The 14,435-nt window shown below is 41.7% G+C and overlaps 1 protein-coding gene across 1 annotated transcript; it reads left to right on the top strand.

The window, feature by feature from the left end:
* The first annotated feature begins 6,920 nt into the window (after nucleotides 1-6,920).
* On the top strand, nucleotides 6,921-10,986 carry LOC119766203. The gene is made up of 3 exons (XM_038250638.1): nucleotides 6,921-7,014; nucleotides 10,519-10,673; nucleotides 10,815-10,986. Exons 1-3 carry the CDS (start codon nucleotides 6,921-6,923, stop codon nucleotides 10,944-10,946), a joined length of 381 nt encoding a protein of 126 aa, XP_038106566.1. The 3' UTR covers nucleotides 10,947-10,986.
* Nucleotides 10,987-14,435: the final 3,449 nt, after the last annotated feature.

Here is a 14,435-nt window from a genome sequence, read left to right as displayed (position 1 = left end):
ATAACATAATTAATAATAATTATGTATACATCTTTCTAATTGTTCACAATCATATATATATTTGTTTAACAATTTCTTCTTGGCTCATATCAATTTTGCTGAAAGCCAAAAGTCAAAAACGATTCGATTTTAATTCCGATTGAGTTGACTGGGTATGGATATTCAGGTAATTTCAATATGGCGACTTGTATCAGAAGAAGGTGAGGCATTTTCGCTAGTTGTAACTGTTCTGTGTTCTGCGTGCACCTCCGCAAACATCGACCACACACATACTAATACAAAGCGCTACCAAGAGGCAAAAGGTAATTACGAATGTTTTTGGCATTTTCGTTTCGGTTTTGCAAAAAAAAAAATGACAAAACTAGCTTTTAAGTATAGTTTGACTATCAAACTTGAAATTGTTGCTGATTTTAACGAAAATTTGATCAAAAAATAATATATATCGTATATATATATATATATATATATAAGTTACGGAAATTGCTTTCCGCATAATTGATCGACGCCACCAACATCGTCAGCACAGCCGGCAACAGTAACCCGAACTGCGAACAAAGCTAAACTTCGTTTACCTCGCCGCGATTAAAGCAAGTAGCTCGATTAATGCACTTTAAGCTAAACCTCCGTACCTCGCGTGTGAGGCTCTGGGGGACTTTTCGATCATAATAAAATCAGAACGTTTTGGACCGTCAAACTCATCACTTTGGACTAATTAATTAAAAGAAACCACCCTTGCATAATGGGACCTTTATAACTGGCGCAGTCGAGTCTTCGCCGGAAGGTGGCTGTGCCCAGTGATTGAAGTGGTCGTTCGCGAAAATCTCGGTAGTGAGACCGAAAGTGCAAGCTAATGCGAAAAACACGGCAGTTGTTCATTCAGCAGAAATTCGTCACCAACGGCTCTGGAGATCAGGAGTGAAGCAGCCAAGGAAATTGCCTGGTGAAATAGCCACCGACCGAAGAAGATGAACCAACGTTATCCGCTGGATACTTCGGCAAGAGGCGTGATACCATCGTGTGCACATCGCGAAAAACTCGGTCAGAGTTCAGGAGCGCAGCACGACATGGATTTCAACACTTTCGACGAGGAGGACAAAGGAACAGCGTTACCCGGATTTTCAACAAGCAACAAAATTTAAAGTGAGAAAAAAATACAAATTCAAAATTCAAAAATATTTTTCCAAATTTGATAAGTTAAGTGAGTGTGTGTGAGTAAAAACAAAATCAGCAATTCGAAAATCAGATTAACTAATTTGACAAAAGGAAAAAAAACGATTCAAAAATTTTTTTTTAGACGGTGTGTGAGTGATAAAAAAAAACAAAGAAAATCATTTCAAAATTAGTAGCAAAAAAAATTAAGTTAATCGAGTGTGTTTGAAATTGTTAAGAGGAAACATTACAATGAAATAATAGTTTGTTTGTAATAGCTAATTACAAGTCTCGATTTGTAATTCAGAGTTACAGAAATGTAACAAACGTAGATGTAATTAAGGATTACGTAATCTTTGATTACAAATATTTGTAACACTTAATTACAAAACAGCAACAACTATAATGTTTCAAACATCACCAAAGAAGCTTCTGATAATTCAAACTCGCTGAGTGACCTGTTTGGTAGTTCTTTCCGATGGAAAATTTATGTGCAGTCGATACGGATCGAGACGATCCTTTCTTGGTGAGGAGCAGTTACGGAAATTGCTTTCCGCATAATTGATCGACGCCACCAACATCGTCAGCACAGCCGGCAACAGTAACCCAAACTGCGAACAAAGCTAAACTTCGTTTACCTCGCCGCGATTAAAGCAAGTAGCTCGATTAATGCACTGTAAGCTAAACCTCCGTACCTCGCGTGTGAGGCTCTGGGGGACTTTTCGATCATAATAAAATCAGAACGTTTTGAACCGTCAAACTCATCACTTTGGACTAATTAATTAAAAGAAACCACCCTTGCATAATGGGACCTTTATAACTTATATATATAACTCGTTCGAACCCCCCACACCCTCAACCCACATCACCAGCTGCGTTACGTAATAAAATAATGCTCTTTTACGCTGTACCACCCAGTCAACTCAATCGGAATTAAATTCGAATTGTCTTAGTATATATAGTATATATCTCGGGTGAGTTTTCAAATAGCCTTAAGAGCCATAGTGATCTCCGACATTAATATTCGTTTTTCTCCAAATTGTAATAAAATTTCATTCATTTTTAGTTTGGGTCACTTGAAAGACGTGTAGATGAACAATCTTAAGCATTTTTGAAATTGGTTTTTCGTAAGTGGGTCGGATACCGAGGCAAAAAAGGCTTTGTTTACCATTGGCTCTTACGTATTTTTGAAAACCAATCCGAGATATAGTATGTGCCCAAATACGTTAATACGCCTCTCTCGTATACGGTTGTTTATTTCGGCAGAAGTGGAGGCAGTTTGAAATTAACGCAAAAGTGTGTGTACACCACCAACTGCGTTACGTAATAAAATAATGCTCTTTTACGCTGGTATTGAGAACACGCACCGACGTATTTTTGCTAAAAACATTCTGTGCTTGGATTGACTAATTAACGCAGTCAGTTTTACTATGTCGTGAGCGGTATAGTAATTTTAACCCTCCAATACGGAGAAAATGATAATGATTTTGTAATTGCTACCATGCAATTTTGTGGAAGCATGGTACATTTTACCATATTTGCGTTTACTTTTACCAAAAAGCCACAGTTAATTTAATAAGCAGCATTTTTAGCAAATGTTTTTTAAAATTACCATGGTCGGACTTTCAGTGTGGCGCTGCGTGGTGGTAGATGCCCTGTTTATTACGCTGTGAAAATATCTGTGGCTAATTTAAGGAACCAAAAGGTGGCAACAGTAATGTCCGTTCAAAAGAGGTGCTGCAAAAAAACTTATTATTTTTTGATCAAATTTTCGAACAAATCAGCAACAAAGTTTGAGTCAAACTATACTTAAAAGTTAGTGTTGTTATTTGTTTTGCAAAACCGAAACGAAAGTGCCAAAAATATTCGTAATTACCTTTTGCCTCTTGGTGGCGCTTTGTATTAATATGTGTGTGGTCGATGTTTGCGGATGTGCACGCAGAACACAGAACAGTTAAAACTAGCGAAAATGCCTCACTTTCTTCCGATACAAGTCGCCATATTGATGTAAGAACAAATCAGCAACGAAAATTGAATCAGACTATACTTTAAAGTTAGTTTTTTGATTTGTTTTTGCAATACCGAAAAGAAAGTGCCAAAAATATTCGTAATTACCTTTTGCCTCTTTGTGGCGCTTTGTATTAGTATGTGTGTGGTCGATGTTTGCGGACGTGCACGCAAAACACAGAGCAGTTAGAACTAGCGAAAATGCCTCACTTTCTTCTGATGCAAGTCGCCATATTGAAATTACTTGAAAATTCATACCCGTGGTACTACCCAGCCAACTCAATCGGAATTAAAATCGAATCGTTTAAGTATTCCGTTTCAAACGCAACAACCGAACTGAATTCCGTTTTAGAATCCGATTGAGTAACGTAACGCAGTTGGTGGTGTGGGTTGAAGAGGTGGGAGGCAAAAAAGGCTTTGTTTACCATTGGCTCTTACGTATTTTTGAAAACTAATCCGAGATATAGTATGTGCCCAAATACGTCAATACGCCTCTCTCGTATACGGTTGTAAATTTCGGCACAAGTGGAGGCAGTTTGAAACTAACACAAAAGTGTGTGTACACCACCAACTGCGTTACGTAATAAAATAATGCTCTTTTACGGTGGTGGCGCTGCGTGGTGGTAGCTGCCCTGTTTATTACACTGTGAAAATATCTATGGCTAATCTAAGGAACCAACAGGTGGCAACAGAAATGTCCGTTCAAAAGAGGTGCTGCAAAAAAACGTATTATTTTTTGATCAAATTTTCGAACAAATCAGCAACAATTACAAGTTTGAAAATCAAACTATACTTAAAAGTTAGTTTTGTTATTTGTTTTTGCAAAACCGAAACGAAAGTGCCAAAAATATTCGTAATTACCTTTTGCCTCTTGGTGGCGCTTTGTATTAATATGTGTGTGGTCGATGTTTGCGGATGTGCACGCAGAACATAGAACAGTTAAAACTAGCGAAAATGCCTCACTTTCTTCTGATACAAGTTGCCGCATTCTTTTATTACGTAACGCAGTTGGTGGTGGTCGCCATATTGAAATTACTTGAATATTCATACCCGTGGTACTACCCAGTCAACTCAATCGGAATTAAATTCGAATCGTTTAAGCATTCCGTTTCAAACGCAACAACCGAACTGAATTCCGTTTCAGAATTCCGATTGAGTTGACTGGGCAGTAGGTTCAAGTAGGATTACACACTTTTGTGTAATCATATGGTACGTTCGTTTGAAATGCCGGTGTGGCACTGAGTGCCGCACTCGTCGGTGCCAGTTTTGGTTCAATCGAACGTCATTTGTCAGTGCGCGTGGAACTCGAATGAAACTGAAAAAATATTGAGTGCGGCACTAGAGTTTCAGTTCCAACATGGCGGCGAAACTCGTGCGGAACTAGCGCGAGTTTCTTCAAAGAAACACTTTGACAGCTCTGAGTGCGGCCCTCAGTGTGAAACTAGCCATCAAACGAACGTACCAATAGTTGAACTAAAAAAAGTTTAATGCTGTTACTCGGTGAAGCAATAACGTTGCCCAGGCACGAAATATTTTAGCAGAGCTGGTTCTGTAAGAATCCTGCTAGAATGTCGCTACATTTCTGTTAGAATTCTATAAGAAAATGGAAACTCCCAGTCACGACGTTCTAGCAGGATTCTAACAGAGTTCTTACAGAGCTGGATATTCTTACAGCATTCTAGCAGAAATGTTCCACCGTTCTAGCAGGATTCTGACAGAACCAGCTCTGCTAGAATATTTCGTGACTGGGCTGTGTTAGAACTCGGCTAGAAACCAACCAATAATTTTCATAGTGTAATAAACACGGCAGCTACCACCACGCAGAGCCACCACCGTAAAAGAGAATTGTGGGTTGAGGGGGTGGGGAGTTCGAACGAGTTAAGTGTTTTTTTGAAATGTGTATGGACATTTTAAACGAAGCGGGGTCAGAAAATCCAAATTTTAGCGTTACGTAATAAAAGAATTGTACCTAAATGAGCAGGCATTCGTTGGTTGGATTCCAGCCGAGTTCTAACACAGTTTCCATTTTCTTATAGAATTCTAACAGAAATGTAGCGACATTCTGGCAGGATTCTTACAAAACCAGCTCTGCTAAAATATTTCGTGCCTGCACTCAAAATCAGAATAACCCTTAAAAGGGTACTTTTTATCCTTTTTCAAGTTTACCCGTCTTCACCCTTTTGAAAGGGTACGAGGGCGAAACCCTTCAAAAGGGTACTGGCCCAGTACCCTTTAAAAGGATACTGCTCAGTCAAATCAATCCGAATTCTGAAACGGAATCCGCGTTCGCAACAACCGGTTGTTGCGTTCTATTTTTCCGTTTCGAATTCGGATTGATTTGACTGGATGGCCATGGAGCGGCGCGCTCACTAGCGACATCTATGAGTCAATTTTGTTTTGTTGAAACAGTGCTGCCATCTATTGTAATTTTTTATAATTTCTTTAAGCATTAAATTTTATTAGGAAAGTGTTTTTTTATTGTTTTAAATTAATATTTACAGTTCAAAGTAAAATGTAATCCTTAGTAAATCACATGCTTTGAGTATTGCGCTGTTCGGTTTAAACCGAGGGGCGTGACAATGGCCTTAATAAATTAATTTTGGCATTTAATATATTAAGGAATTAAATTCCTCTTGCCATTTGACATTTTACAGAACCACACCTGCTTTATTGAAAACGTTGGTTTGCTTTGTGTCTCTTTCGCGCTCGACTGTCAAGTTTGTTTTGATTTAATTTTGTGATGCAGCAAGCTGCAACGCAGGAAAAGTTTATGGAGCAGCACCGGAAAAGGACAAACTGCCGGAGAGCATCGGAACATCCAACGCCATCGAATTCCACCGCAAGTGGAAACTTGTTCATCTCAGCTGGACAGATTGTTCCGCTAAGCATCGTTCTCGCATGGTGAGTTTCAATATTCTTTTCAAACTTTTCAAGTTAAATAGGCAATTCTTGTTTCAACTATCAGTTGTTTAAAAAACGATCATCTTTCGAACCAGTTGTTTTTCTGTGATTAAAGACATTATTTTGTTCCCCCCTCCAGGTTTTAATTGGTTCGTCGCACCGCTGCTGGAAGTGTTGCATTCCTCTTGAAGGACTGCTTCCTCCAAACGGGATGTTGTTGCTGTGGGTGCCGCGGCCGTTCAACATGCGTCGGGACAATGTCGATGGGTGATCGATGTTCCGCTGGTCAAAGGCTGGTGCTAGGAGTACTGCTCGTCGGGAAATCAGTTGAAATCTGTGCTTGAGCTTAAGCTTCTTCTTGGTTACGTGCTGAACGCGTTCAAATACCGCAAGCCGCAGGTGCAGAAGAAGCAGTACCAGTTCCGTTCGCTCAGCGCGACTCAGTTCTTCCAAGCATCGACTCTGCCTGGTATAATTTGCTTAACCTGAACAGTTTTCATTTGGATCGCGATTTTAATGTAAAACTAATAAAGACGTTTACTAAAAAGGATTGTGAGGTGCGATTCGTAGATGCTTGTGCCGGGGAATTGTGCTTTTATTCAAGTTGTGAAATAAAATAAATATAAATAAAAAATCTATTCTAACATGATAGCGAGAACATCACTTAAACAATAATTTTGTATATTTATTATTATTTTTTCATTAAGCATATTTTTTAAATAAAGGGCGAGTACTTGTACTTCGACTGACACCATATTAACAAATCAAACTTCCGTCCGATACCGAATGTGGGGTGACCTGTTAAGTTTCAGTAGAAGCGGTTTGCTCCTTGCCGAAGCTCAATTCCATAAGCAGCTTCTAGGATGATGTCCAAGTTCTTTGACGCAATCGCGAAGAAAAATCAGAGAGAACGTTGCCAGCGAGGACGTGCTGTGCACCTGAGCCGGCGCCGGTTCGGTATTGATGAGATAATTGTTGCTGATTTGTTCGAACATTTGATAAAAAGTTTTTGCGGCACCTCTTTTGACGAACATTTCTGTTGCCACCTTTTGGTTCCTTGGATTAGCCATGGATATTTTCATAGTGTAATAGTGAGTTATCTAAGCCCGAGCTCACGCACACTAGCACTCCATTTGTTTTGCTGGCGGGTACAAAATTTAACCTCAATGTTTTTTGTGTACGTTCACGCAATACATGCGCACGTAGATAACTCTATGAACAGGGCAGCTACCACCACGCAGCGCCACCAGCGTAACGTAACGCAGCGCCACGTAACGCTGTTGGTGGTGTAGGTTGAGGGGGTGGGAAGTTCGAACGAGTTAAGTATTTTTTTTTTAAATTTGTATGGACATTTTAAACGAAGGGGGAGGGGATCAAAAAATCCAAATTTTAGCGTTACGTAATAAAAGAAGTGTACCTAAATGAGCAGGCATTCGTTGGTTGGTTTCTAGCCGAGTTCTAACACAGTTTCCATTTTCTTATAGATACATAAATGTAGTGACATTCTAGTAGGATTCTTACAGAACCAGCTCTGCTGTAATATTTCGTGCCTGGGCAACGTTATTGCTTCACCGAGTAACAGCATTAAACTTTTTTTAGTTCAACTAAAGTTCAACTTTAGTTATTTATCAACCCACACCAACAACTGCGTTACGTAATAAAATAATGCTCTTTTACGCTGCGTGGTGGTACCGAGTCAAATCAATCCGAATTCTGAAAAGGAATCTAATTAGAATCGTATACAAATTCCGTTTCAAACGCAACAACCGGTTCCGTGTTCGAACCGGTTGTTGCGTTTGAAACGGAATTTGTATACGATTCTAATTAGATTCCGTTTCAGGATTCGGATTGATTTGACTGGGTATAGCTGCCTCGTTTATAACACTGTGAAAATATCCAGGATTACTACACAAAAGTGTGTAATCCTACTTGAACCTTGAATCGAATCGTTTAAGTATTCCGTTTCAAACGCAACAACCGAACTGAATTCCGTTTTATAATCCGATTGAGTATGCCTCACTTTCTTCTGATACAAGTTGCCGCGTTCTTTTATTACGTAACGCAGTTGGTGGTGGTCGCCATATTGAAATTACTTGAATATTCATACCCGTGGTACTACCCAGTCAACTCAATCGGAATTAAATTCGAATCGTTTAACTATTCCGTTTCAAACGCAACAACCGAACTGAATTCCGTTTCAGAATTCCGATTGAGTGGACTGGGCAGTAGGTTCAAGTAGGATTACACACTTTTGTGTAATCATATGGTACTTTCGTTTGAAATGCCGGTGTGGCACTGAGTGCCGCACCCGTCGGTGCCAGTTTTGGTTCAATCGAACGTCATTTGTCAGTGCGCGTGGAACTCGAATGAAACTGAAAAAATATTGAGTGCGGCACTAGAGTTTCAGTTCCAACATGGCGGCGAAACTCGTGCGGAACTAGCGCGAGTTTCTTCAAAGAAACACTTTGACAGCTCTGAGTGCGGCACTCAGTGTGAAACTAGCCATCAAACGAACGTACCAATAGTTGAACTAAAAAAAGTTTAATGCTGTTACTCGGTGAAGCAATAACGTTGCCCAGGCACGAAATATTTTAGCAGAGCTGGTTCTGTAAGAATCCTGCTAGAATGTCGCTACATTTCTGTTAGAATTCTATAAGAAAATGGAAACTCCCAGTCACGACGTTCTAGCAGGATTCTAACAGAGTTCTTACAGAGCTGGATATTCTTACAGCATTCTAGCAGAAATGTTCCACCGTTCTAGCAGGATTCTGACAGAACCAGCTCTGCTAGAATATTTCGTGACTGGGCTGTGTTAGAACTCGGCTAGAAACCAACCAACGAATGCCTGCTCATTAAGGTACACTTCTTTTATTACGTAACGCTAAAATTTGTATTTTTTGACCCCCTTGCCCTTCGTTTACAAATTTCTAAAAAATACTTAACTCGTTCGAACTTCCCACCCCCTCAACCCACACCACCAACGTCGTTATGTAATAAAAGAAAAAAAAATACTTAACTCGTTCGAACTTCCCACCCCCTCAACCCACACCACCAACGTCGTTATGTAATAAAAGAATTCTCTTTTACGGTGGTGGCTATGCGTGGTGGTAGCTGCCGTGTTTATTACACTATGAAAATATCTATGGCTAATCTAAAGATTCAAAAGGTGGCAACAGAAATGTCCGTCCAAAAGAGGTGCTGCAAAAAACTTATTATTTTTTGATCAAATGTTCGAACAAATCAGCAACAATTACAAGTTTAATAGTCAACTATAGTTTTGTTATTTGTTTTTGCAAAACCGAAACGAAAGTGCCAAACATATTCGTAATTACCTTTTGCCTCTTGGTGGCGCTTTTTATTAGTATGAGTGTGGTCGATGTTTGCGGACGTGCACGCAGAACACAGAACAGTTAGAACTAGCGAAAATGCCTCACTTTCTTCTGATACAAGTTGCCGCATTCTTTTATTACGTAACGCAGTTGTTGGTGTGGGTTGAGGGGTGGGAGTTCGAACGAGTTAAGTGTTTTTTGAAATGTGTATGGACATTTTAAACGAAGCGCGAGGGGGTCAAAAAATCCAAATTTTAGCGTAACGTAATAAAAGAAGTGTACCTAAATGAGCAGGCATTCGTTGGTTGGTTTCAAGCCGAGTTCTAACACAGTTTCCATTTTCTTATAGAATTCTAGCAGAAATGTAGCGACATTCTGGCAGGATTCTTACAAAATCAGCTCTGCTAAAATATTTCGTGCCTGCACTCAAAATCAGAATAACCCTTAAAAGGGTACTTTTTATCCTTTTTTCAAGTTTACCCGTCTTCACCCTTTTGAAAGGGTACGAGGGCGAAACCCTTCAAAAGGGTACTGGCCTAGTACCCTTTAAAAGGATACTATGCCCAGTCAAATCAATCCGAATTCTGAAACGGAATCTAATTAGAATCGTATACAAATTCCGTTTCAAACGCAACAACCGGTTCGAACACGGAACCGGTTGTTGCGTTTGAAACGGAATTTGTATACGATTCTAATTAGATTCCGTTTCAGAATTCGGATTGATTTGACTGGGTGGCCATGGAGCGGCGCGCTCACTAGCGACATCTATGAGTCAAATTTGTTTTGTTGAAACAGTGCTGCCATCTATTGTAATTTTTCATAATTTCTTTAAGCATTAAATTTTATTAGGAAAATGTTTTTTTATTGTTTTAAATTAATATTTACAGTTCAAAATAAAATGTAATCCTTAGTAAATCACATGCTTTGAGTATTGCGATGTTCGGTTTAAACCGAGGGGCGTGACAATGGCCTTAATAAATTAATTTTGGCATTTAATATATTAAGGAATTAAATTCCTCTTGCCATTTGACATTTTACTGAACCACAACTGCTTTATTGAAAACGTTGGTTTGCTTTGTGTCTCTTTCGCGCTCGACTGTCAAATTTGTTTTGATTTAATTTTGTGATGCAGCAAGCTGCAACGCAGGAAAAGTTTATGGAGCAGCACCGGAAAAGGACAAACTGCCGGAGAGCATCGGAACATCCAACGCCATCGAATTCCACCGCAAGTGGAAACTTGTTCATCTCAGCTGGACAGATTGTTCCGCTAAGCATCGTTCTCGCATGGTGAGTTTCAATATTCTTTTCAAACTTTTCAAGTTAAATAGGCAATTCTTGTTTCAACTATCAGTTGTTTAAAAAACGATCATCTTTCAAACCAGTTGTTTTTTCTGTGATTAAAGACATTATTTTGTTCCCCCCCTCCAGGTTTTAATTGGTTCGTCGCACCGCTGCTGGAAGTGTTGCATTCCTCTTGAAGGACTGCTTCCTCCAAACGGGATGTTGTTGCTGTGGGTGCCGCGGCCGTTCAACATGCGTCGGGACAATGTCGATGGGTGATCGATGTTCCGCTGGTCAAAGGCTGGTGCTAGGAGTACTGCTCGTCGAGAAATCAGTTGAAATCTTCTTGGTTACGTGCTGAACGCGTTCAAATACCCCAAAGCCGCAGGTGCAGAAGAAGCAGTACCAGTTCCGTTCGCTCAGCGCGACTCAGTTCTTCCAAGCATCGACTCTGCCTTGTATAATTTGCTTAACCTGAACAGTTTTCATTTGGATCGCGATTTTAATGTAAAACTTATAAAGACGTTTACTAAAAAGGATTGTGAGGTGCGATTCGTAGATGCTTGTGCCGGGGAATTGTGCTTTTATTCATCATGCGCAAAGTCAAGTTGTGAAATATAATAAATATAAATAAAAAATCTATTCTAACATGATAGCGAGAACATCACTTAAACAATAATTTTGTATATTTATTATTATTTTTTCATTAAGCATATTTTTTAGATAAAGGGCAAGTACTTGTACTTCGACTGACACCGATACCGAATGTGGGGTGACCTGTTAAGTTTCAGTAGAAGCGGTTTGCTCCTTGCCGAAGCTCAATTCCATAAGCAGCTTCTAGGATGATGTCCAAGTTCTTTGACGCAATCGCGAAGAAAAATCAGAGAGAGAACGTTGCCAGCGAGGACGTGCTGTGCACCTGAGCCGGCGCCGGTTCGGTATTGATGAGATAATTGTTGCTGATTTGTTCGAACATTTGATAAAAAAGTTTTTTTGCGGCACCTCTTTTTGACGAACATTTCTGTTGCCACCTTTTGGTTCCTTGGATTAGCCATGGATATTTTCATAGTGTAATAGTGAGTTATCTAAGCCCGAGCTCACGCACACTAGCACTCCATTTGTTTTGCTGGCGGGTACAAAATTTAACCTCAATGTTTTTCGTGTACGTTCACGCAATACATGCGCACGTAGATAACTCTATGAACAGGGCAGCTACCACCACGCAGCGCCACCAGCGTAACGTAACGCAGCGCCACGTAACGCTGTTGGTGGTGTAGGTTGAGGGGGTGGGAGGTTCGAACGAGTTAAGTATTTTTTTTGAAATTTGTATGGACATTTTAAACGAAGGGGGAGGGGATCAAAAATCCAAATTTTAGCGTTACGTAATAAAAGAAGTGTACCTAAATGAGCAGGCATTCGTTGGTTGGTTTCTAGCCGAGTTCTAACACAGTTTCCATTTTCTTATAGAATGGTCCTGGGTTCGATACCCATCTGCTTCCAACGAGAAAGTTCTGGACTCATTGAATTTGGAAATTAATGAAAAACATGAAGCTCACGGCGGGGTTCAATCCCCTGTCCTTAGGATTGGCATACAAAATGCTTTCCACTTTACCGTGGAGCATTGGTAGCTTCAGTAGGACTTAGACTGATATAGTTGAATCCAAGAAACGGACGAGAATAAAGTTGAATGCAAGGTAGTAGTGGTGGTGCATATCGCGTTACCGTGCGTCTCTGTTCGAGTGCCAACAAAATCCGACGAAAATCTTTTCAATCGCGCCCGAAGAAGCCACACAGCAAAGTGCTCGTTCGCGGCGCGCGTTGAGTGTGTTGCATAGATCAGCTTTCTAGACGCAACGCGAGCCCAAAAAATCGCGTGTCGTCGGAAATGTTGTGAAAGTTTTTGAGAAAAACTGAAATGGGTGTAAAAGTGCTAGAGTGTTCACCGACCGTAACGACGAGGCTACCGCTGGCCTTGCAGCGTAGGTGGTAGTCCCACCGCGAGGCTAGGGCTCCTTAGGCTAGCCACCTATGGAGTCCAAAAGCAAAACGATGGCTACTGAATCTGCGAGAAGGAAACCAGACTGGAGGAATGGAACGACCCTTAGCATGAAAACACGGACACGAATCGGAACATGGAACGTACTGACGCTTGCCCAGAAGGGTAAGTTAGCAACGCTAGGGAAGGAGGCAGCTCGGCTGAAGCTTGAGATCTTGGGGCTTAGCGAAGTCCGTTGGCCGAACTCAGCAGAACACAAGTTGCCCACCGGGCAAGTTCTGCTGTATTCTGGTATGCAAGCCGAAGACAGCCAACGCGCACATCGGGTGCGAGGAGTAGGATTCCTACTGAGCCCGAATGCACGATCGGCGCTCTTAACGTGGGAACCAATAAGCGAGCGAATAATTGTAGCCATATTTAGGACGAGAGTCAGGAACCTGACTTTTGTCCAAGTTTACGCGCCAACCGACGCTGCCGACTTGCAGGAGAAGGAGGGTTCTACAGTCAGCTGAGCGGTACAGTCGACAAGATCCCGAAAGGTGACATCCGGATCTTCGCGGGCGACTTCAATGCGAAGATCGGCTCTGACAACACGGACCTTGAGCGTATTATGGGGCGCCATGGTCTCGGAGAGATGAGCGAGAACGGTGAGCTGTTTACAGAGTTTTGTGGAAATTACGATATGGTGATCGGGGGATCGCTCTTTCCCCACCGATCAGTACATAAAGTCACGTGGGTTTCACGTGATGGGCGAACTGAAAATCAGATAGACCACATCTGTGTCAGCCACAAGTGGAGAAGGAGTTTCCTTGATGTGAGGAATATGCGGAGCGCTGACATCGCATCCGACCATCATCTTCTCGTCGGCGAAATACGACTACGGGTAGCGCGTGTCGTACGGCAGGAAGAGAAAGTCGGCTGTAGGTTCAACGTGCAACGTTTGGCGAATCCCGAAGTGCACAGGGCTTTTGTCGGTGAGCTTCTAGCCCGAGCTTCGGATATCCCGGACGGCACTGTTGAGGAGGAATGGCAGTGCATCAAGGACGCCTTCATCGCTACCAGCGAGAATACTCTTAGGGTGCACCTGGGAGAAAATAGAGGAGAGGAAAAATGCAAAGGAGGCCATTGTGTGTGCGAGAACGAGAGTGACGAAGGCACGTACCCGCCAAGAGTACGCTAATCTGGAATAGGCGGTTAAACGCTCTTGTAGGCGGGACAAGAGAGCCTGGACAGATTCCCTTGCCGACGAGGGAGAGAAAGCTGCCAACAATGGTGACATGCGCCTCCTCTATGACGTATCGCAACGCTTGTGTGGTGCCAGGACGAATACACAAATTCCGGTGAAAGACAGGAGCGGCCAGCTGATAACCGATCCAGCTGACCAGCTGAGACGATGGTTCGAGCATTTTGAGCAGCTGCTACAAGTCTCGAATCCACGTCCAACCGCTCAGTATCAACCGCCTAACGTGAGGCGTATCAACCGGGTGAATTCTAATCCACCTACGCTGAGAGAGATTGAGGAAGCTGTGAGGTGTATGAAGTCCGGAAAAGCTCGGATCGGATCACCGCAGAAATGCTTAAAGCTGACGCCCAACTGTCAGCTCGGATGCTGCATCGGCTATTTAGCAAAATCTGGGACACCGTGACATTTCCGGCCGACTGGATGCAGGGCATCTTGGTGAAGGTTCCCAAGAAGGGGATCTCGCCATCTGCGATAACTGGCGTGGCATCATGCTGCTGTGCATAATCCTGAAGGTTCTCTGCAAGGTGAT

This window comes from Culex quinquefasciatus, chromosome 2 (assembly GCF_015732765.1).
Source record: "Culex quinquefasciatus strain JHB chromosome 2, VPISU_Cqui_1.0_pri_paternal, whole genome shotgun sequence".
Classification (NCBI taxonomy): Eukaryota; Metazoa; Arthropoda; class Insecta; order Diptera; family Culicidae; genus Culex; species Culex quinquefasciatus.
This window is presented reverse-complemented; position numbering and strand designations above follow the sequence as displayed.

Excerpts from the sequence above, each read along its gene's own strand:
- LOC119766203 (XM_038250638.1), top strand. The coding sequence starts at position 6,921 with ATGATGTCCAAGTTCTTTGACGCAATCGCGAAGAAAAATCAGAGAGAA. Across the intron at positions 7,015-10,518 it reads CCTGAGCCGGCGCCGGTTCG|CAAGCTGCAACGCAGGAAAA; the intron begins GTATTGATGAGA and ends TTTGTGATGCAG. Across the intron at positions 10,674-10,814 it reads CTAAGCATCGTTCTCGCATG|GTTTTAATTGGTTCGTCGCA; the intron begins GTGAGTTTCAAT and ends CCCCCCCTCCAG.